Consider the following 22348-nt stretch of genomic DNA (forward strand, 5'->3'; position numbering starts at 1 on the left):
AGAGCAACACATAAAACGGCATCGATAAAACTTTATGTACGTCATAAATTCCAGCACAATTAATAACAACACTCTAAGAAACATTCTAGAGCATCTGGTCCAGCAAAATGCATTATGGGCATCAATATGCAGAAAGCCTGTGAACTTGTAGTAACATTGAGAGCCAACAAGATTGGCAGTGAACTGTTGGGTATTCCTCCCATGCACTGCTACCCTGCTACCGATACAGCTGATGAAATGAGGAGAAACCAAGTGAGAGAAGGCGGAGAGACCAAGAGGGATGCAAGGACGCACAAGAATAAAAAAAAAGTGTGAGGGCAGAACTGACAAGCCATATAAAAAAAAGAAGAAAAAAAAAGATATATATATATTACTCACACATGAAAGACGGTCCTCTGGTCCCCGATTATAGACCCATCGCCCACAGTCAGAGTGTCGTAGCCACGCTCCAGGTCAAAGTCCTCAAAAGTCAGCTTTATCACCTGCACACAGACCCATCAACTGTATTACAGCACTCAACTATACCATGCTGATATCAGTCCACCTCCTTTTTTTAATTTTTGTTCTTATCCTAGCCAGCTTACCAGCAGTCAGTTTTCACATCAGACCAATATATAAATTTAAGCTTTAGAGAGATGTTTATTTGGATATAGCTTAATACTAAATGCACTATTTTGAACATTTTCAGTACCACATTTAAATAGAGAGGTGCATTATCAGAAGCAAATGTGAGTGTGATTGCAGCTCAGCAGTAGTTGAGTATGTGGTGGGTTGAATACTTTTGGTGAGAGAGTTGATGTGAATGTTTGGATGTGAATATGTTTGCTTAGAGAGGTGATTATGTGTATGCAAGTATGTATTTGGTGAAAGTTTGACAACGTTTGTTCATATATGTGAAATGAACCTCTTAAATATAAGTACATTTCCACAAATTTCGATAACTTGGTTAATATGGGACTGCACAAAAAATAAAATAATAAAATAAATAAATAAAATTTTAAAGCATTTTATTGTTGTTATTATTATGATTTTTGTTATTATTATTATTATTATTATTTTATTAGAAATAATAGTAAAAATAATAAAATAAATAAATAAATAAAATCATTTTTATATTTATTTTGATAAAATACTCCAAGAATTGTTTGTTGCTCTATTATATTTTCACTGTTGCAAAATAGCATTTTAAAGCATTTTATTGTCGTTTTGTTGTTATTATTATTATTATTGTTATTATTATTATTATTAATACTATTATTATTATTATTAATATTATTATTACTATTATTAATAATAATATTATATTATTTTTATTATTATTATTATTATTAATAATAATAATAATGATAATAATTTTTTTTTTACTAGAGTAGTAGTAGTAAAGCATACTATATTAAAGTGTAGTGTAGGGTAGTGTAGTATACTATCAGTAGTAATCATAGTAAAAGGTGACATATAAAGGGTACTGGGCTCTTGCAAAATAAACATTAATACAAAGCTCCTTCAGGGCCAATTGTTACAATGTCACCTTCTCCCCTCTTTGAGTTTTAATAGTGACAACATCATGTGTCTGCCTGTTGTTCAGACCCGCCCCTGCTCCATCTAGTAAATGTTATGATTATGTTCCTATGATTATATGTCTGTTGTTTACCATAATTAGCATTTAAAGCCTTTATATTTCTACATGGGAGGTACAGTGGGTCATCTGATAGAGTAGAGTGGGTGCTTCACGGCAGCATGTGTCTTGGGGACCTGGTCAACAGTTTAGTGTTCATAAGTCTCACATAAGCACGTAAGTCTATTTTAAGTACAGTACTTTGGCATCCTTCAACCTTTCAGAAACCCACAGAAGTGGTTTGGATGCTCTAAATTGCCCCTAAGTGTAAGTGATTTTTGTAGAGGACTGGCTGTGGTGTATTATGGGGTGTAGTCTTTGCTCTCAGTGTTTAAAGGTACTACTAAATAAATACAAACCTGACCAGTGTATGGTGATTTGTGAAAAGGTTGGAGCTATTATACACACTGATCAGCCATAACATGAAAACCACCTCCTTGTTTCTACATTCACTGTCCATTTTATCAGCTCCTCTTACCATGTAGAAGCACTTTGTAGTTCTACGTACAATTACTGACTGTAGTCTATCTTTTTCTCTGCATGCTTTGTAAGCTCCCTTCCATGCTGTTCTTCAATGGTCAGGACTCACCCAGGACCACTACAGAGTAGGTATTATTTAGATGGTGGATCATTCTCAGCACGGCAGTGACACTGACATGGTGGTGGTATGTTAGTGTGTGTTGTGCTGGTATGAGTGGATAAAACACAGAAGCTCTGATGGAGTTTTTAAACACCTCACTGTCACTGCTGGACTGAGAATAGTCCACCAACCAAAAATATCCAACCAACAGCGCCCTGTGAGCAGCATCCTGTGACCACTGATGAAGATCTAGAAAATGACCAACTCAAATAGCAGCAATAGATGAGCGATTGTCTCTGACTTTACATCTACAAGGTGGAGCAACTAGGTAGGAGTGTCTAACAGTGAGTGGACACGGTATTTAAAAACTCCAGCAGCACTGTCTGGTCCACTCATACCAGCACAACACACACTAACACACCACCTCCATGTCATTGTCACTTTAGGGCTGAGAATGATCCACCACCTAAATAATACCTACTCTGTAGTGGTCCATTAGAGAACAGGGTGAAAACAGGCTAAAAAGTATGTAGAGAAATAGATGGACTACAGTCAGTAATTGTAGGACTACAAAGTGCTTCTATATGGTAAGTGGAGCTGATAAAATGGACAGTGAGTGTAGAAACAAGGAGGTGGTTTTCATGTTATGGCTGATCAGTGTATATGTCAACTAATTAATGTCAGTTCAGAATTGCTTCTTATTGTCTAGTGCATTTCCTGATTTTGACATGTATTTTTGATTTTTGCAATTATGAATTACCCCCATGTGGCTCTTTCTGCTTGAGTTTTGAGGCATGCTGTGAACAGAGGCGTTAGGGGGGAAAATCACACAGAAAAACTGCACTTGTCAATGTGTTTTACAGCAACTAGTAAACAAGTAAGAAATAAGTAAAAAGAAAAGTGCTGTTTGGTCTCCTGTTTTAAATTGTATGCCACATTTCTGCCAAATTCCTAATGTTCAGAGAGTGACTCCTAATGAAAAAGCTTATATAAATGCAAATTGCATTCTGTCCTATGGTAAACACAACACGGGTAATGAAAATTGCCAGAGGTAAGAAGGCAGCATTCTGGGTCAGATTCTGGATAAATAAAGCTTCAACTTGCTTTATCTCATCCCCCCACTCTGTCCTTTTTTTTTCTATTCCGTTTTACTTTGCCATAGCATCCTCAGCAGGTGATGTCCATGCTTTCCCGTGGCAAAGGAAACAGTGCTTGTGGTATTGATTGACAGCTCAGTTGGGGTACAGCAAACACAGTGGACTCACTGTGGGTTTCTGAGAGCTTGTAATATCCTGAGGTCTTCTGCCACATAGTATAGCATACTGGGAGTGAAGGCCTACACTGCGGCACAAGTGGAACAACACAAACGTTTTTAGGAACTAAATTTATATTGTAAAATAGTACAATTTACAGAGAACAACAGCTTTTAGAACAGTGCTAGCCTAGTAGGTAGAGCTTTGAACTATCAGTCGGAAGATTGCCGGTTCACATCCAGACTCTGGTATGCAGCCACTGCTGGGCCCTTGAGCAAGGCCCTTAACCCTGTCTGCTCCGGGGCACTGTACAGTGGCTGACCTTGCAGTCTGACCCCATATTCCAAACAAGCTGGGATATGCGAAGAAAGAATTTCACTGTACTATACATTTGCATGTATATACAGTATGACAAATAAAGGCATTCTTCTTCTAGAAGAGATCAGCATGATAGGTCACAATTTAAAGCTCATTAGGAAATAAAAATTAGTAAAATATTATTAAATTTAAATATATTTAGACTAGTTGGACTAAAGTTTATATTCATAAATAAACTTTGTAATAAAGAAAAATTTATTCTTACATCCCATTTACATTTGATTATTATATTCTGTAAGTTTATCTATAGATTAAAAGCTCAGTGCTCGGGGCTAAAGTTGCCATTATTTTTTATTATTATTTTTTTTCCCCCAATTTTTCTCCCCTAATCTAGTGTCCAATTACCCTGAATGCCCTGAATTATTGAGCCCTTGAGCAAGGCCGTAAACCCCTTTGGCATAATGCATGTATACACACACACACACACAAATACAAACTATATGAAGACATTAGACCCACAGGAGCTTTTATGACACTCTATTCAAAATCAATAGACATTAATATAAAGTTGATTCCCCCTTTGCAGCTATAACAGCTTCCACTCCTTTGGGAAGGTTTTCAACAAGACTTCAGAGTATGTCTGTGTGTCTGAAGTTGGTCTGCCACTTCTTGGCTGAGGTGCTGTGGTTAATAAACGCTTCCACTTATCACTAATAACACTTACAGCTGACACTGAAATATCTATGAAGAACAGATTTTACAAATTTGGCCGCTGTGCCATAATTTGCAATAAAAACAAAACGTCAGTTTCAGCTTTTAACTGGTACCTAGGAAAGTAAAGGTACAAAGTAAAACGAAAAAATACAGTCGTTAATCTGTTGTTGTTTTTTATCTGAACTTACAGATTATTTGTTTATTTCTACACTACACTTGCAATAAATGTTTTGTGTATATTATATTGACTCATGACTTGACTCAGACTCTAGCCTAAAGACTTGTGACTTGACTCGGACTCTAGCCTAAAGACTCGTGACTTGACTCGGACTCGTATTTTGTGACTTGTGAACATCTCTGCATCTTATTACAGTAAGCTTAAATTCTAAATGTAAAGAAATACAGCATGGCTAACTGCTTGATTTGATATACATGTGGAAATGAGACTAAATGAAATATGTGAATTAAATGATTAAGAGTTGTGTCCCAATGTTTTTTTTTTTTCATTTAGTGTGTATACTGTGTTACTTAGTGTGTAAATAATAGTGTGTGAAGAGAAAGAGCGAGAGATCTAATGCAATTGGATAATGATTACACAGGAAAAAGACAGGCTGATAATTAAAAGGTGTGACAAACAATGAAAGCCATCAGCCACTTTCCCATGAACATGGCAATCTAATTTTATGTTTTCATACTAAAATAAATACACATTCATACCTTCAAATACTGACACAATAAGGAGGATTCATTAAATCCTACTTCATCAACACTGCTATATGATTTTGTGCTGATTCATGATGACTTTTCTAGACATTCAACTGATAGTCAGTGAAGTCTGTGGTTTAAAAACTACAAACCTACAAACTTGCGCATTAACTACAGTAGACCCTTAAGTTACGAACGGTTCACCATACGAACATTTTGGGTTATGATTGATCTTTTTCAACTTAACATACAAACAAATTTCGGATTACGAACCGAAAATCGCGAAACACGTGACGTCACGAACAAGTTGACTCCAACCGTCTCTCTCTCTCTATATATATATATATATACAGTGAGCGAACATTCAGACAGCGGACCGTGTTTTTCCGATGTTTTCTTTACATTTGTAAAATTCAATATTAAAATGCCCCCAAAGAATGTGCAGAGAGAAAATGAACAAATCTATTACATTTGTTGTTGTATAATTACTCCTGCCAGTAGCTGTCACTGTGTATCAGACAGAGGGGACAGTGAGTAAGAGAGAAGAAGGAATTCGGCTGAATAAAGTATTCTTTCTTCCGTGCAATTACACCTACAAAATACACCACTATTGAAATAAAGAAGGAAATAATAGAGAAATATGAGTTATTGTTGTTTCTGGTAGATACATTTTATAAAAAAAGAAGGAAATGTATTATGGTGTATGGTACAGCACATGTACTGTACTGAAATGTGATGTGTGTTTTTATGTACAGTACTGTACTACTGTGTATTGTTGTTTAATATTGTTTATTACATTAATGTCTATTCTATAATTTAAGATTTAATGGAAAATATACTTGTATTTATAACAAAAAAGACCATTTAAGATATTAGATAGGTTAGATAAGGTGGTGGTTTGGGAGGTCTGGCACGAATTAATTGTATTTACATTATTTCTTATGGGAAAAATAGGTTTAACTAACAAACATTTTGACTTAAGAACAGGCCTTTGGAACCAATTAAATTCGTAAGTCAAGGGTCTACTGTACTTATAAAAGATGCTCAGATTTTTTAGCAAACACATAGTAGACATTTACAGTACAGGTCAAAAACTATATGAACAGCCGTTTTACATATGGAGTGCTTCATGTGTTTTAGTTATACTTATTGCATTCAGATATAATATACTTAGAAGGGTTGACAATTTGATGTGGAAGAACACTAGTAACCTGACCTCAACTGCATTACACACCTGAATTAAATTGCAATTCTATATGTAAGCAACTCTATATTTTAACACTATTTTAACTATGATGTTTCAACTGGTCAATGATCAGGTGTCTATATTGTCTTGACCATACAGTGCAATGTCAACCGGCAGCACAGTGGCTTTTATGTGTAGTGTCATGTTCTCTCTGTGTCTGTGTGGGTTCCTTCCAGGAGCTCTGGTTTCCTCCAACAGTCCTATGACGTGCAAGTTAGGTGAATTGGAGATACAAAATTGCCTGTGATGGTGTTTGATCAATAACCTTTTTTTTTTTAGTCACTAAATCCTCAGTCATTTAGTTTTCATTTAGATTTAACTTTCATTTTTTTCAGTACTATGAGATGTCAACCCAGCTGATATCTCCTTTGCACAGAAAGCAAGGTTTGGGAGCCAGTCCTGCTGTGTGATTGAAAAGCTCATTGTCAGGTACATTTCATATGGCCTCAGTTTTGCTTCAATATCATGACTGACCCCACATCTCCTCTAGGTACCTCTATGGCAATATAAAAATAGAATGTCATTACAACTGTAAAGTGTGGGAACAGCTATGCTCCATCTTCATCTGCTCCAAGCCCAGGCAGTGTGAAGTTCCGTCCCCTCTGAGCCAGCGTGATAAGAGCAGAGATTTGTAAAACCATTTGGCAAGCGAACAGGAGTGTGGCCTTGAACTGGGCTCCAAAGTCAACACTATGGCTACGTCATTCCCTCAACAGGACACTAAATATAGTGACCCCTCTTCATCTATTGTTTCTCCTCATCACCCTCATTACTTTCTGCCTTCATTATGCGATCAATATCCTTTCAGCATCAATACTAATAAGTAATACCCATGAAGAAAGGATCTCAACAAATCATAACAAATGGGGTTTACAACTGCAGTCATGAGAAGAGAAATGGTGTTGCATAGAGGAGGTACCTTGGAGGGGTCGGAAGCAGTAATGATCCAGGTGCAGTTGGCATTGTTATCGTATTGGACTGGAAAGTTGGGAGATGTGATGACGCCACTGGGTCCTCGTAGCTGTCCACCACACATGGGTGCTGAAGATGAAAAGAGAAAGACAGAATCAGAGAGTAAGAGATACAATGCTGTGGAAAAAGTATTTGTCCTTTTAGATTTCTTCTAATTTTTCATATTTGTCACATTTAGTCTGGAAAAAGTTGTAAAGCAATTGCTAAGGTTCTGGAACTCCAGCAAACCACAGTGAGAGCCATTGAACACATCACTGACTCATCATAAATAAACACTGCAGGCCTCATCTGCCTCAGTTAAGTCAGTGTACACAATTCCATGGATTCAATGCCCAGTGTCTTTGTAATTGTGAAAGAGTTGTAGGTGGCAAACCACTGCTGACCAAAAAGAACAGAAAGACTAATCTCGCATTTGCTAAAAAAGACTTCCAAGACTTTTGGGATAGTATTCCATGGACTCTTAAGTCAAATGTGAAACCTTCTGGAAGACATGGGTCCTGTTACATCTGGCATAAAGCTAACATCGCATTCCAATACACAAACATCAAACAACAGTAGTATTGGGCTATATTACTTTTGCAGGACCTGGGCAACTTGCCATAATTGATTAAACCTGTTCTGTAATCCTGAGAAAAAGTCTGCCCATCAGTTTGTAACCTAAAGGTAAAGCACAGGTATGTTATACAAGAGGACAATTATCCAAAGTACACAAGAACGACCATATCTGAATGTTTCAAGAGAAACTAAATTAAGGTTTTGAAGTGGCTGATTCAAAAATCTGATTTAAAGCTTATTGAGATGTGGCAAGACCTACAGCATAGTGGAATTAAGAGGAGTGGGCCAAAATTCACCCACAGTGATGTAAAAATATAAATAAATCATTGGAAGTTATTGCAAATGTTTAATTGCAGTTGTTACTGCCAAGGGTGGTGGTTTATAGGTTATTCAAATCCATCTCCAGAGAACTTGATGTTTGTGGCCACTGTAATTCATTAGAAAGTACACAGCCAAATTGCATTGTAGCTGAGTTTCCTGGACATAAATGGAAAAGAAAAAGTAAAGGAACATTGTAACGAAGGATGATGATAATGATGATGATGATGATGATGATGATTGATTATTAATATTATTAAATTACCTAATGATAGCTCATTATTGCTCTGGGCTATCAATCAGAAAGTTGAGGGTATGAATCCCAGCCCCACTAAAGCTCTGCTGTATAATAGCCCGACCCTGTGCTCCTATCCCTGCTTCCAAATAAGCTGGGATGTGTTAAGAAAATAAAATATTGTACTCTACACCTGTCTGTATATATATGAGAGTAAAGGCTTTCTTCTTCTTTTTCTAAAACCTGTGGGCTGAGCTGAAAAAGAGACTTCACTAAAAAAGATCTAACAGGCTGAAGGGTCTAGAGAGACACTGTACTGAGAATCTCTTATAGATTCCTTGCTCTGTGTTCTCCATCTCATCATGCATTAAAGGAGGAGACTCAGCACTGTTGGTGCACAAAGAAACAAATGCAAGAGTGCCAATATATACATTTCTTCTATTTACTCATTGCAATTCTATAATTAAAGGTTACATTTCTCATCTTTTACATTTATAATGTAGATCATTATCTCTCATGGCATTTTAATAACCTATTTTATGCCGTTTAATGTGTCTAATTGGGAGAACAAAAACCCCTGTATTCAGATTTTCAGGAGGTCATACGTTTCCACTTGAGCTCTCCAGCTAAGCTCTGAGATAAAACAAGCTCCTCCACAAACAGTTCACTAGGGCTAAGTGCAATAACCTGCCAGTCTGAGTGTCCTAATGCAACATGGCAGCACCTTCAATGATTAAAGCAAGGCAATCACAAAAGCACAGGCTTGGGATAGAGCCAATATTTGGAAAATTACAGTAACTATTAATTTTCTAAGTTGCCAAAAATGATTTATTTCATGTTGTTGTTTTCGGCTCACAAAAACGCGTCCTGCAGTTGCACAGACCTTTTGAAGTTTTCTCTGCTTGCAACTTCACTTTTTTTCAGACTTTCTGTTTAAATTTCCTTCTACTATTTGACACTTTTGTCCTCTAGAAGTACTTCAAAGTCCTCCCCAAATAGAGCCACCCACTGCTTAATGAGGAGGGAGGGCACAGGCAGTGTGTTTGCAGTAAATGAACATGTCTTCAGGTCTGGGACTATAGCTACAGTTTAATGAGCTATGTCTGAGGTGAGCTCCTGGGGGTGAGGTGCGCACATACACACACACATTCTTAAGGTAGGTGGCCACTGAAAAAATAAATCTTGATTTTAAAGTTAATTAACACCATGGCCCACTGACTACAGTTTTCACCTTCATATTATATCATGTATAATCGCTGTTCCTTGGTATTAAACCTAATTTCTCTCTAAAGGCTAATTTGATCCAAATTTTCATTTAAAGACTTTAGAGGTTATACTCATTTTGGGTTAATGATTATGATCACGTTTGACAAATGTGCAACATGGAGCAGGATATATAATTTTGTGTTATATAGAGTTACATAAAAATACAAATAGAAAATTAAGAGAATGGTTAGGAAATGAATAAATGAAATGCAGTAAAACAAGAAATACGGCAGTAGCACAGTAACCAATTAAACATAAATAAATGAAGTGACCTTCATTTAAACTTATTTTATTAAAACAGAATCAACTGATTCCATTAATATTGTATTTCTATTAAATTCTATCAAATATACTGTGGTACCTTGTAACTCAACGTTCGCTTTGTTCAGCATTCGGCTTAAGCAATGCGGTCAATATGTCATCAAAGTGTGCATATGAGACAAATCTGCATTAGTGTGGAATAACCACACTTTCAGATTCACTTTAAAAGCTCCACATGTACAGGATCTGTGTTTATTTGGATTTTCCTCGCCGTTTCACTTTTAAACTTGTGTTATAGCTCAAGGTTCTGAGAAATTGTAGAAATCAGCTTTTTATTCCAGTGTTTTTATATTATACAGTATGTGTGTTATTTTCAGTGTATAAGTGTCAAAAACAACCCCATTATTTCACATCAGCCTAAAATATATGCAGTTCCATGGGACCATGGAATGCATTAACAGGTTTCCCATACATCCTTATGGGAAAGAAATACCTTGAAACTAAACACCTCAACGCCCTCCCAGAACCAACTGACGAGTTTCAGGGTACCACTGTATTGTGGTACAATTTTTATAAGGAAATTAGCTATTTTTTTAGCTATAGAGAGTCAACAGTAGAAAGCCTGACCACTTAAGACACTCTCTATCCCCTCTCCACTGACAGTCTAAGACAATCTCCATCACCTCCAATCTTCATAAAAAGAACTTTAAGATTGCCCATTTGGAAGCTCCTATCTATGCTTGTTTGCTCTCCTTGTTTAATCGAGCACTGGACTAGATATCTCTAATGAGTAACAGTAATGGTGTCTAACAGACATTAGCAAGTGACTGCCTGAACATTACATGCACATGTGCTGGGTGAGCATCTAATTCAAAATAATGGGCATTAATTGGATGAGGGTAAGATCTGGCTAGGAAAACAACAAGCTTGTCAAAACCATTTCTTGCTGTTCTGCTCCAATTTGGACAGTATGAATTTTTTTGTATTTTTTAAACCTTGATCCCCTTTTCTCCAGACTTCTTAGTCAAGATTTTAAAGCATTATTAAAATGTCCACTGGCAGTGTGCTTTACACCACTTCAACTGATGCTTGTCAGGGCATTTTGTGGTGAACACATCTAGTGTACTCATGGTCAGTCATGAAAGTCTAGGGGTGCTGAGGTGGCACAGTGATCTAATGTGCTTGCACAACACTGGTAAGATGCTTAGCTCTTAAGTTTGAATCCCATGCAGTACTATTTCACCTGGTTGGACACCCTGACAGGCCCAATCAGCTGTGCCTTGAGGTGTGTGTGTGTGTGTAAGTGCCTCTGCAAATACTGTTATTAAAAAATCAACTAGTAGCAAATAAACCATGGCCATGTCCAGATTTGCCACCTGAGCTGTGTGATGAGCAGTTGTAGCCTAGTGGTTAAGGTACGGGACTAGTAATCTAAAGGTTGCTGATTCAAGCCCCACCACTGCCAGGTTGTCACTGTTGGGCCCTTGAGCAAGGCCCTCAACCCTCAATTGTTCAGACTGTATACTGTCACAGTACTGTAAGTTGCTTTGGATAAAAGCATCTGCTAAATGCTGAAAATGTAAATGTAAATGATGACCCCTCAATTGCCTAGAAAGATAAAATTTAGCAACTGCTAAAATGCCATAAATGTAAATGTATTCTAAATCTGAGTTAATTAGTACCTAATGTGTACAATAAAGCCCTTTAAAATGTGTATTTTAAATGAATAAATGTCTTAGTAAATGTAACTAATTCCTTTAATTGATCATTAGATCATTTTGCACATGTACTGTACCCAAACCATTTTTCTTGCATGTATCAGAAGTGATATTAAATTAATTGTGCCTGAAGGTATTAACCACAAGCCTGAAGCTAGAAATCACTTAAGGAAGGAATGAGTCTCATGTGAACAGTGAGAAGAGCACCTAGAGATTAGATAAAATAATTAGATAATCGCCCCCTGCTCTCCGGAGGTGTTTTCTCATGGCCCATCCTGGTTGAGCAGAATCAGTGTGAAATGTAACAGCAGGGTTTCTTACTCAGAGCTGAGTGTTTTTCGAAGCACTAGAGGGGATAAAAGTGTGGAAATATTGTACAGTAGACTGTAGAGGCCCAGGATAAAGTGCAGGAAATGATGAGATTACTTTTGACTTAAACCTGCTGAGACTCAGTGCCAAAGAGCCACTTTGGGCCATTGGGCTTTTTATTAACTGGGCCAGAAATCATAGCAAGTAATTGGCTTTTTGTAAAAGTGGCTCATCTAAGATGACTGTAGCTCATCTCTTATGGTTTGTAGATTTTTGTTGATGTGGTCAGTTGCAGAAGCCCATGAACCACTTATCTCTCAACACTTAATCTAATAAAAAACATAAATCTCAAATTATGGGCTCCATATAGTTTATTGGTGGCAAAAGAGACTATCATTGTCTCTGAAAATCATTGAAATAAGCCTTTTTACTTGGCATTTCCAAGGACAGTGGAAATTTGTTAAAAGTTTTTTTTACACCTTGATATTTTAAACTACCTTAAATAATAAATGAATAAATTAATTATTAGATTTATATAAAGAGGGAGGAAGGGAGGGAAGGAAGAAAGAAAATTATGCCCACAATTAGCATTTTCTCCCCTGTCAACAGGTTCTGTATGTTTATTCAGTTGTTAGCACACAAATGGGTCAGATGAAGGACATCACAGGTTGTCATAAAAATGGACATTAACAGAAGCTAATTCTTAACACACTGCCCAACAGGGCCATGCATGATAGCCATTGCTCCTTGTTAGATCTGTTGCTTGCCGGCTTTCAACTGATTACAAACTAGGCAGATATTACTGCAAGTAATAAAGACAATTACTGAAGGAGCAACACAGACCAATTACTAATAGAACCCTGGAGAAGAACTGCATGCCCTTAACTTCTGGAACAGAGCTGCCTGTAGGAGACCTTAGTTCACACCTTAGTGGCCTACAGTCACTGAACTGAAAAGCCAAGACGTCATTAAGACGGCATTTTATCTGGATTGTGTTCAATTGTGTCACTACTGGGGCTGTTTCTACAACAATTAAGCTAATGCTTCGGTAGGAGTGTCATTCAAATTATTCTGAATTATTCTGAACGCAGACTGTGGAGTGTACAGGATTAATCTGTTATAGAACTAATTCATTGGGCATAACAAAACATTAGGACTCTGACTGGCCAGCAAAATGCATGGACCTTAATCCCATTAAGTACAGCAGGTGAAATCCTGAAATAAACATCCACATGCTCTAGCTAAATTGTGCATCCAGTTAATGAACGAGTGGACGAGATTGCACCAGTCACGAGGAGTCCCTATCCGGCTTAATACCGCACCCCTGTATGAACAACAGGCCAATCGCTGTTCATGTGGCCACTCAGCCCAGCCAAATGGCAGAGCTGAGACTCGATACGATGTATTCGAGATACCAGCTCTGGTATGCTAGAGTGTGTTTTTAACAGTGAGCAAGTATTTGGGGGGGGGGGGGGGGGGGGGGGGGATGATGCAGAACACTAATGTGTAGTCCACTAAACATATTTCACAACACTTCTGTGTATGAATTCTATTTCTAAAACGCAGTGCTACAGTCTTCACTGAATTTCAACTTGTTGAATGAATTAATTTCCAAAATAACAGAATTTTTTAGGTAACCACCTGATATTTTGTATTATTTATTCATTAAAACAAAATGAATGCTTCGATTTTAGTACACTGGTACAAAGAAATGAGGCATTGAAACATATCACCACTCCTCACAAAACTAATAGGCATCCAAAGAGAAGATGTGTTTCCAAGGTAGTAGATGAGAACATCCTTAATTTAAGATCTATTCCACTTTTCTGCACAAGTGCACCATACAATATGCTGCAGAAACTAACCATCCAAAACTGATTGAATACAAATCTGCAACTTCAGTATTCTGTCCAAATAAGTTTCTCCTAAAGTTTGGACATCAAAGATGTTCAAAGAAGTTTCTTCTAAAGTCTGTTGTGCAGATGCATTGGCTGTTTCAAGGCTGCTGCTGTAATAGAAGGGATGGAGGCCTATAATGAAAGACTAATAGTTCCCAGTTTGATGAATGCTTTTGGCGAAATGAATCGATATCACACAGGAGCAGCTATTAACAAGTGTGTGTAGGATTGTGTGTATTAGTACTTAGGTACATTAGTACTGTGTCACCTAGAAGAGAAAATTGAAGTGTGAGAGGAATGTGTAGCCTGCAAGGCAAACATCTCTGCATCTCTATGGATGGCCTAAAAAAATACATGAACCTTTATGACACCCTTACCATACTCACATCTGTTATGGGATAATCGTTATTGTTTAAACACATGCTATAGATTAAGATTAAATATAGAATGCTTTAAAAACTTGCATCCAAAACTGGATGTACATGCCTCAGATGACTCATGTGTCCTTCAGGGCTCAGTTAGAAAGTAAGAAGAAGCATTGATTAAACTGTACTCTGTGACACTAACATGATAAACATTGTAGTGTGTGTTGCTGTTTATCAGATGCAGCAGTGTTATTGGGATATTCAAACAACTCAATATCAATGCTGGAAGGAAAATAAAGCTCTAACTAAAATATAAAACCAACAGTGTCATGTGATCAGTAAATGTGCTCTTATAAAATACTAGATGAAGATTAACACACACTGTGCACAAACAAAAAAAGGATATTCCTCAACATTAGATGCACACTAATACAAAGCTATTTGAGAAAAGAGTGGTCTTTGAGATGGCTACAGTGGTATCGAAAACACTCCTTTAAAGAAAGTAATTGAAGACTCTCCAGGCCAATCACAATCAGAAAATTAGTAAAGCTTAATAAAGTAATTACTCAGTGCAGATTGGGGTCGAATAAGTTGATTAAGAAGTGATAGAATCTTATTCCTTTATGGAAATAGGCCACACAGATCTTTATCTCATTTCCTTTATCTTATCTTCACAATTTTCTTTGTTACCCCATGCAACCCTATGTGTGTATAAATTAAATTGCTTTAATATCACCAATAAAAGTAAATAAATACATAAATAAATAAGCAATATGCACTGATCAGCCATAAAACCACCTCATTTCTACATTCACTGTCCATTTTATCAGCTCCACTTACCCTATAGAAGCACTTTGTAGTTCTACAATTACTGACTGTAGTCCATCTGTTTCTCTGCATGCTTTGTTAGCCCCCTTTCATGCTGTTCTTCAATGGTCAGGACCCTCACAGGATCCCCACAGAGTAGGTATTATTTGGGTGGTGGATGATTCTCAGCACTGCAGTGACACTGACGTGGTGGTGGTGTGTTAGTGTGTGTTGTGATGGTATGAGTGGATCAGACACAGCATTGCTGCTGGAGTTTTTAAATACCGTGTCCACTCACTGTCCACTCTATTAGACACTCCTACCTAGTTGGTCCACCTTGTAGATGTAAAGTCAGAGACGATCGCTCATCTATCGCTGCTGTTTGAGTTGGTCATCTTCTAGACCTTCATCAGTGGTCACAGGACACTGCCCATGGGGTGCTGTTGGCTGGATATTTTTGGTTGGTGGACTATTCTCAGTCCAGCAGTGTCAGTGAGGTGTTTAAAAACTCCATCAGCGCTGCTGTGTCTTATACACTCATACCAGCACAACACACACTAACACCCAAATAATACCTGCTCTGTGGTGGTCCTGTGGGGGTCCTGGCCACTGAAGAACAGCATGAAAGGGGGCTAACAAAGCATGCAGAGAAACAGATGGACTACAGTCAGTAATTGTAGAACTACAAAGTGCTTCTGTATGGTAAGTGGAGCTGATAAAATAGACAGTAAGTGTAGAAACAAGGAGGTGGTCATAATGTTATGCCTGATCGGCGTACAAATATTCAGAGCCGTACCTCTGCATATGGGTCGGTCATCACTCCATCCCACATAGTTGTCAGTGACCCTCATGCAGGTTATGCTTTTGGAACCCTGGAGCTCATAACCTTCATCACAGGAGAAGTGCACCGTGGCACCACGTCTGCAAATCAATAACAGAAATGTTCAGGTCATATATAACTGTAATATCTGGCTGCCAGGAGGAGAAGGGACAGGTTGATGGAAACTGTAGTTCTGTCTGAACTACATTTCATAGTACTCCCTGTGCCTCATCATTTGCAACCCTTTACACCTGGGAAAATGCTTCAAAAGCATACCTAGGGCTCAGCTCTGAGCTGAGCTCATTGTCTAGGTGACTGACTCTTTGGATCCACTGCTAGCTTGCTAACAACCTTCTTTTGGTTTTCTAGGAAATCAGTTAGAAAATGGTATCCTTCTAATTCAACTTATGTCCAAGGGTTCTGTGGCTACTACCGGTTCTCATGCCTGTTCCCCTGGTGAACATTTGGGTGTTAACTTACTGGTGGATGACGTAGTTGACAGAATTGCAACCCAGCACTCTACATTTGTTTTCTACGAATCTGCCCCAGTGTTTTCCATGTTACCAGCCATCATGTCTCATAAACACTCAATATAGTGTTTCTGCTCAAGTAATGCAATGGCCTGTCTTTTCTGTTTTTGAGTCCCACTTTGGGCTGCAGCTTATGGTCAAGTACACTATTATTCAACCCCCATCCTCAGCACTTTTGCCTTTATAACATCCACTGAGTAATTCTATAAAGTGCTAACATGCTTCTGACACCTCTCTTGTGGAATCTTTATCCATTCTTCTAGTGCAAAAGCCTCCGGCTCACTAAGGTTTGATGGTTTTCAGGCTGCAACTGTTGTCTTTAAATCTTACCAAACATTTCCTATGCGATTTAGTACAACCCCAAATCAGAAAAAGTTGAGACGGCATGGAAAATGCAAATAATACAAAAAAATAAGTTTCTTACATTTACTTTGACTTTTATTTGATTGCAGACAGGATGAACCTGAAATATTTCATGTTTTTTCTGCTCAACTTTATTTCATTTATTTATTTTTTTTTATTTTTTTTTCCCCCTTTTTCTCCCCATTTAGTGCATCCAATTGTTCAATTTGCATCGTGCTTCCTCTCTGTCTATGCCGAACCCTGCCCTGACAGAGGAGATCGAAGCTAACCAACATCCCCTCCGAAACACTGGCAGCAGCCGGATGCATCTTTGCCACCCACACATCGATGAGTTTTGCGCCACCTAGCGTTGCATGCGGAGAGACACACCCTAAGGGCACTCTTCCTCATCACTTGTGTAGGCGCCTCTTAATCAGCCGGCAGAGGTCGTAATCGCATTCTGACAGAGAGAGACCCACCCCCTCCGGTCTCCAATCCCACCCCCCACCTGAACAACAGCCAATCGTTGTTCATATAGCCGCCCAGCCTTAGACCGGCTGAAGGCAGAGCTGGATTCGAAACGAAACTTTCGAAATCCAGCTCTGGTTGCAGCGCGTGTTTTTACCGCTGCGCCACCTGAGCGGCTTTATTTAATTTATTAATAAACATCCCTTCCTGCATTTCGGGCCTGCAACCCAAAGTAGTTGGGAAAGTAAAGCATTTACCACTTAAATGTTGCCATTCCTTGTCATCACACTTAAAAGACGCTTTTTTTTTTTTTTTTTTTGGAATGTGTTGCAGGTCTGAAATTCAGGAATGGAGGTATATTAACAAATTAAATGAAGTTAAACAGATAAAACATGAAATATCTTGGGTTCAAACTAGAGATGCATGAGTACCGATACTGGTATCGGGTATTTGCCTGATACCGCGCTCATTAACTTGTACTCGTACTCGCAAACGAGGCTCCGATACTAAACATCCGATACCGTGTGCCTAGTGCACGTTGCTGCGTTATGCCTGGTTCACACTACACAATTTTAGCCCTGATTTTCGCTCGGCGGCTGGTCGGCGCTAGATTTGCCGGCTCGGGAGCAACTCGGCGTTCGCTCGGCGATCAAAACTCGGCTCTCGATCGCTAAGTGTGAACTATCCAACAACTCGATCCGACCGGCTCACCGAGCGCTCGAGTTTTCTAGCACGTCAGAAATCTGATCTGAGATGTGCGACTGGGAATGAGTGACATGTCGAACAGCCAATGAGAACGCAGGATACGGTGTGAGGGGAAACGCAGGAGAGGAGTGTAAACAGGTGGGACAGGGGGATAATATAGTTTATATCAGAATACACCGGCACACACACGTTTTACAGTATTTCTGACATGATCGTTCTCTACAAAACATAACAACAAAACACCATCATTGCAAAAATATTTATTAACCTCCAACTCACTACAGAACAATCCATGCTATTCATGTTGCCAAATCCACTCAGATTCATTTATTATTCCTCCTTGATTTCATCACGTCAGCGCACAAACACTTTGATCACTCGCTACTTGTTGACGTGCATTTTTGGACGTGGTATCATTAAACCTCTCGTCACTTCTCACGTGTGTTTTTGTTTAAAAAAAAACGGTATTCTAAATAGGTATTGGTATCATTATCGGCAAGTACAAAAATACATGTACTTGTACTTGTACTCGATTGGGAAAAAATTGTATAGATGCATCCCTAGTTCAAACTATCAGCAATCAAATAAAAGTTTAAGTAAATGTAAGGAACACGGCATTTTTATTTTATTTACATTTTCCATACTGTCCCAACTTTTTCTGATTTGGGGTTGTAGGTTCCACTTGCTCTATGCACATTTACATTTGCAGCATTTAGCAGATACTTTTATCCATAAGTGACTTACAATTATGACTAAGTTTAATTCAAGTAATTGGGGGTTAAGAGCCTTGCTCAGTGGCCCAACAGTGACAACTTGGTGAGGCTTGAACCGGCCTGTACCTTTACTACTGATCTACCACTGCCTGCACATAGGGTGTGAAATTCACCTATGTGCTATTGAATAATTATTATTCAATAACATAATTAGCTACAGAACGGAGCCCTGCCTAATGTGGAGGGTACAAAGCTGACTCCTTCCTTACCAATGAGGTGTCAAAGTTCTGCCTGATGTAGTTCCAATCGATCTATGGGGCATTCCTCCACACATCTTGTTTCTTGGTGGAGTGGTGGAAGTCCTACGCCCCATTACATACATATTGCCCTTTTGGTGCAGTGAAGTTCTCAGCTTTTGTGAGAGCTCCTTAGTTGCAACACATCTTGAACATGTGCATCTCTAGGTGCTGTTTATATAACATCCCAGTTAAAACAACTTAAGATTTGTTATTGAGTTCCCAATTGTTTAATCATGTTCTAACCCAACTTTAGGTCATACAGACTAGCAGTATGTTCTAAGATGAGGGTTAAATAACTAGGAAATGGCATTAAGTACTGTAAAATACTACATACATTACTGTATCATTCAATTTATAAAGACTATAAAAATAGTAATAAAAATGTACTAAATTACACAAATTATATGTCACAGTGACGGTGGAAATGAATCTAAAATGATTCATCTTGGTCTATTTTTTACACCACAAAAACCTGGCATTTTTAACAGGGGTGTGCTAGAGCATTCAGGTAGCAGAGCTAAAAATATGCTGGTAGAAAGCAGGGGAAAGTGTAAAAAATGTTCATTTTTGTCTCCATTAGATTCCTTTGGGGCACTACTATCAACACCGCTTCCATCCAAACACCCACCATTCCATCTCTGTCTTATATTACTAGCCCTTCACTTTATTTTCTATATTTATCTCTTCCAGCCGTTCCCCTGGGTATTTCTCTCAGACTCTGACTCTTTCCCTGCCCTCTCTGTCTTATTTTACTCTCCCCTCTCCTCTTATTGACATTTGAGATCCCAAACCCATGTTTATTCTGATCAAATATCCTCACTGAGCCATGAGACTTAAAGGGCCAATGAGAAATTAAGTAGGTGCTAACTCTCACCATCTTACGCTATTAATCATACTGGCATTACAAACATGAAATGAACTTCATTCTTATTCCTTTTCTCCTCTCCGTCCTCTGAATGAGGCATGGTAATTAGCAATCCATAAACTAATTTCTCACCTGAAGTCTGAACCTTTTCTTTTTCCTCTGTCAGGGATTCCAGGGTCCAGGCACATGTTATGTCCTTGTGCTACTCCCATCTGGGACACTGAAGGGGGAACAGAAATGGGGTACTTTAAATATGTGGAAAACACTTACATGTCTACAAACAAGGACTACAGATTAATAGTAGTATTTAATATTAGTATTATCACACCCTGATACTGAGGCACTTTTCTTAGGAGTGTTTCAAATAATATTTTAAACACTCTTTGTCCATAAAGGTTATAATATAGATGTAGTCCATGTGTACTAGGAAGTTATCTCTAAGGTATGTTAAGTGCCTTTACGATGGTACTGTAAAAAAAATTTTTGTGCTTATCTTAGATTAGATCCCTGACTTGTTGAATTTATCATTATTATTATATTTTTCATGATGCACTGTTTAACAGTAGTAAATGAGTTTAAAATACTACAAACAGACTCAAATGAAAATTGTAAGTATGCTATATGCATTTCATAAAAAATCTAATCTAATAAAATTGATCTTGCTGTCTAAAATTCCAATGATATTTGGGTGAATATTAATGTGAAGAAACCTAAAAATGATATATGATATAAAGACAATATAAGTAAACGCAAAATGCAGCTTTTAAAGCATAATTCCATTTATCAATGATGGATATTTATTTAAAACCTTTATCACCCATATGAAAAAGTACCTGCCCCCTTGAACTTGATAATTGGTTGTGGCACCTATGGCACTAACAACTGCAAGCAAACGTTTGCAATAACTTGATATGAACCTTTAACTTTACTGTAAAGGAACTGTTTACTTTTCTTTCCAAAATAGTTTTAATTTGACTACATTGGAGGTTTTTCAAGCATGAAATGCCCATCTTCCCACATCATCTCATTGAGATTCAGGTCAAAACGTTGAATGGCTCAAAATAATAGAAAAAATAAATAACGTTTAAAGAGGCTGAGTCAAAGTTGGACTTGCTTGTGTACTTTGGATCATTATCCTGCTGCATAACCCAACTGCGCTTGGGCGTAAGGTCACAAACTAACAGTAAGACATCCTCCTCCAGGATTTTATGAGCGGGTTCTATGAATGGTGACAAGTTTCCCAGGTCTCGTAAAAGCAAAATAGCCCCAGACCATCATACTACCACCACCATGTTTTACTTGTATTATGTTCTTATGATAGAATGTGGTGTTAGCTTAACTGCAGATGTAATGGGACCTTTCACCTTTAACTTGCTAGTATACAAAATATTATCCCAAAATTCTTGATAGTCTCAGTCCAAAGTCTTGTGGAAAGTCGTTTTAGAAGAGAGGACACTACTATAGTGGCAAATAAGGCTTGGTGCAATGTTATAGTAATGCCCATGATTTTAATATATGATGTCCAAAAAGCTTTTGATCAGGAATGTACATACCTTTGATGGTGTAATGTACAATTTTTATTTGCATGTGACATTTATTTTATCATTATGCAATCACATAGCCATCTTATAGACAAAGTAACAGTGAAACAATGCTATCTACTTCAGAATTGAGGTTAAGAAGCCCTGTGGAGTCTGGGCGCTGGTGATGCGTGGTTCTGTTGGATAAGGGTGGCAGGACTCCTAAAATGACATGCACTGATTTGCTTCCTGCATACTGATGTGAGACAAAAGGCCATACACGTCAGAGCTGACACTGAGACATACCAGATGCTCTGATGATGGTCACAGCTCGCACATGATGACATTTTCTCATGCACACATGACATTTTTTGCAAATAAAAAAAAGTAAATAAGAAATTGATGTTGACAGACTGAAAGAGGATAGGAGGTTGGTTAGGGCTTGAGACACTAAGGCACAATTACAAATGCCCTCTGCAGGCTTTTTCCCCATGTTTATCAGAACTGAACAGTCAAGCTGTTTTGCATTTCTTTCTTTCTGTTCCTGAGGAAAATGTGTTACCTGCATTTCACTTGTCGAGGCTGTGTTGTAACATTTTGTTGTTGTTGTTGTGTTGTGTTTTATCGCCATTATAAGCTCTGTATTTAGAGCCACCTCTATGGCGTGCCATTTGTATGTTTTTTGAGAACACTTTAACTACACAAAAGATGTTTAAAGAGGTTGAGATTACAAGAGATGTTTGAGTTTTATGCTTTTCAGTAATTTTAAAATCTTTGAAGGAGCCATTTTTCTAAACATTTATTTTATATCTGATCCAATTAGGTATAGATTTCTGTCCTGGGTAAAAAACTCGCATTCACATAGAACATGTTTAATTGTTAAAGTAATTGAGCAATGAGGGCACTTTGGGGTCCGTTCTCCTTTTAGCAGGTGTCCGTGTGTAAGGTTTG

The 22348-nt window shown here is 38.0% G+C and overlaps 1 protein-coding gene across 1 annotated transcript in view; it reads right to left on the minus strand.

Moving 5' to 3' along the window:
• csmd2 (CUB and Sushi multiple domains 2) overlaps nt 1-22348 on the minus strand; it is a 472613-nt gene that overhangs the window by 194378 nt on the left and 255887 nt on the right. The window contains exons 8-11 of the mRNA XM_063014411.1: nt 20010-20097; nt 15932-16056; nt 7351-7472; nt 379-482 (exon numbers count right to left, since the gene is read on the minus strand). Of these exons, the coding sequence (XP_062870481.1) occupies nt 379-482; nt 7351-7472; nt 15932-16056; nt 20010-20097 (439 nt within the window). The remainder of the gene's footprint in view (nt 1-378; nt 483-7350; nt 7473-15931; nt 16057-20009; nt 20098-22348) is intronic.

This window comes from Trichomycterus rosablanca, chromosome 2 (assembly GCF_030014385.1).
Source record: "Trichomycterus rosablanca isolate fTriRos1 chromosome 2, fTriRos1.hap1, whole genome shotgun sequence".
Lineage (NCBI taxonomy): Eukaryota > Metazoa > Chordata > Actinopteri > Siluriformes > Trichomycteridae > Trichomycterus > Trichomycterus rosablanca.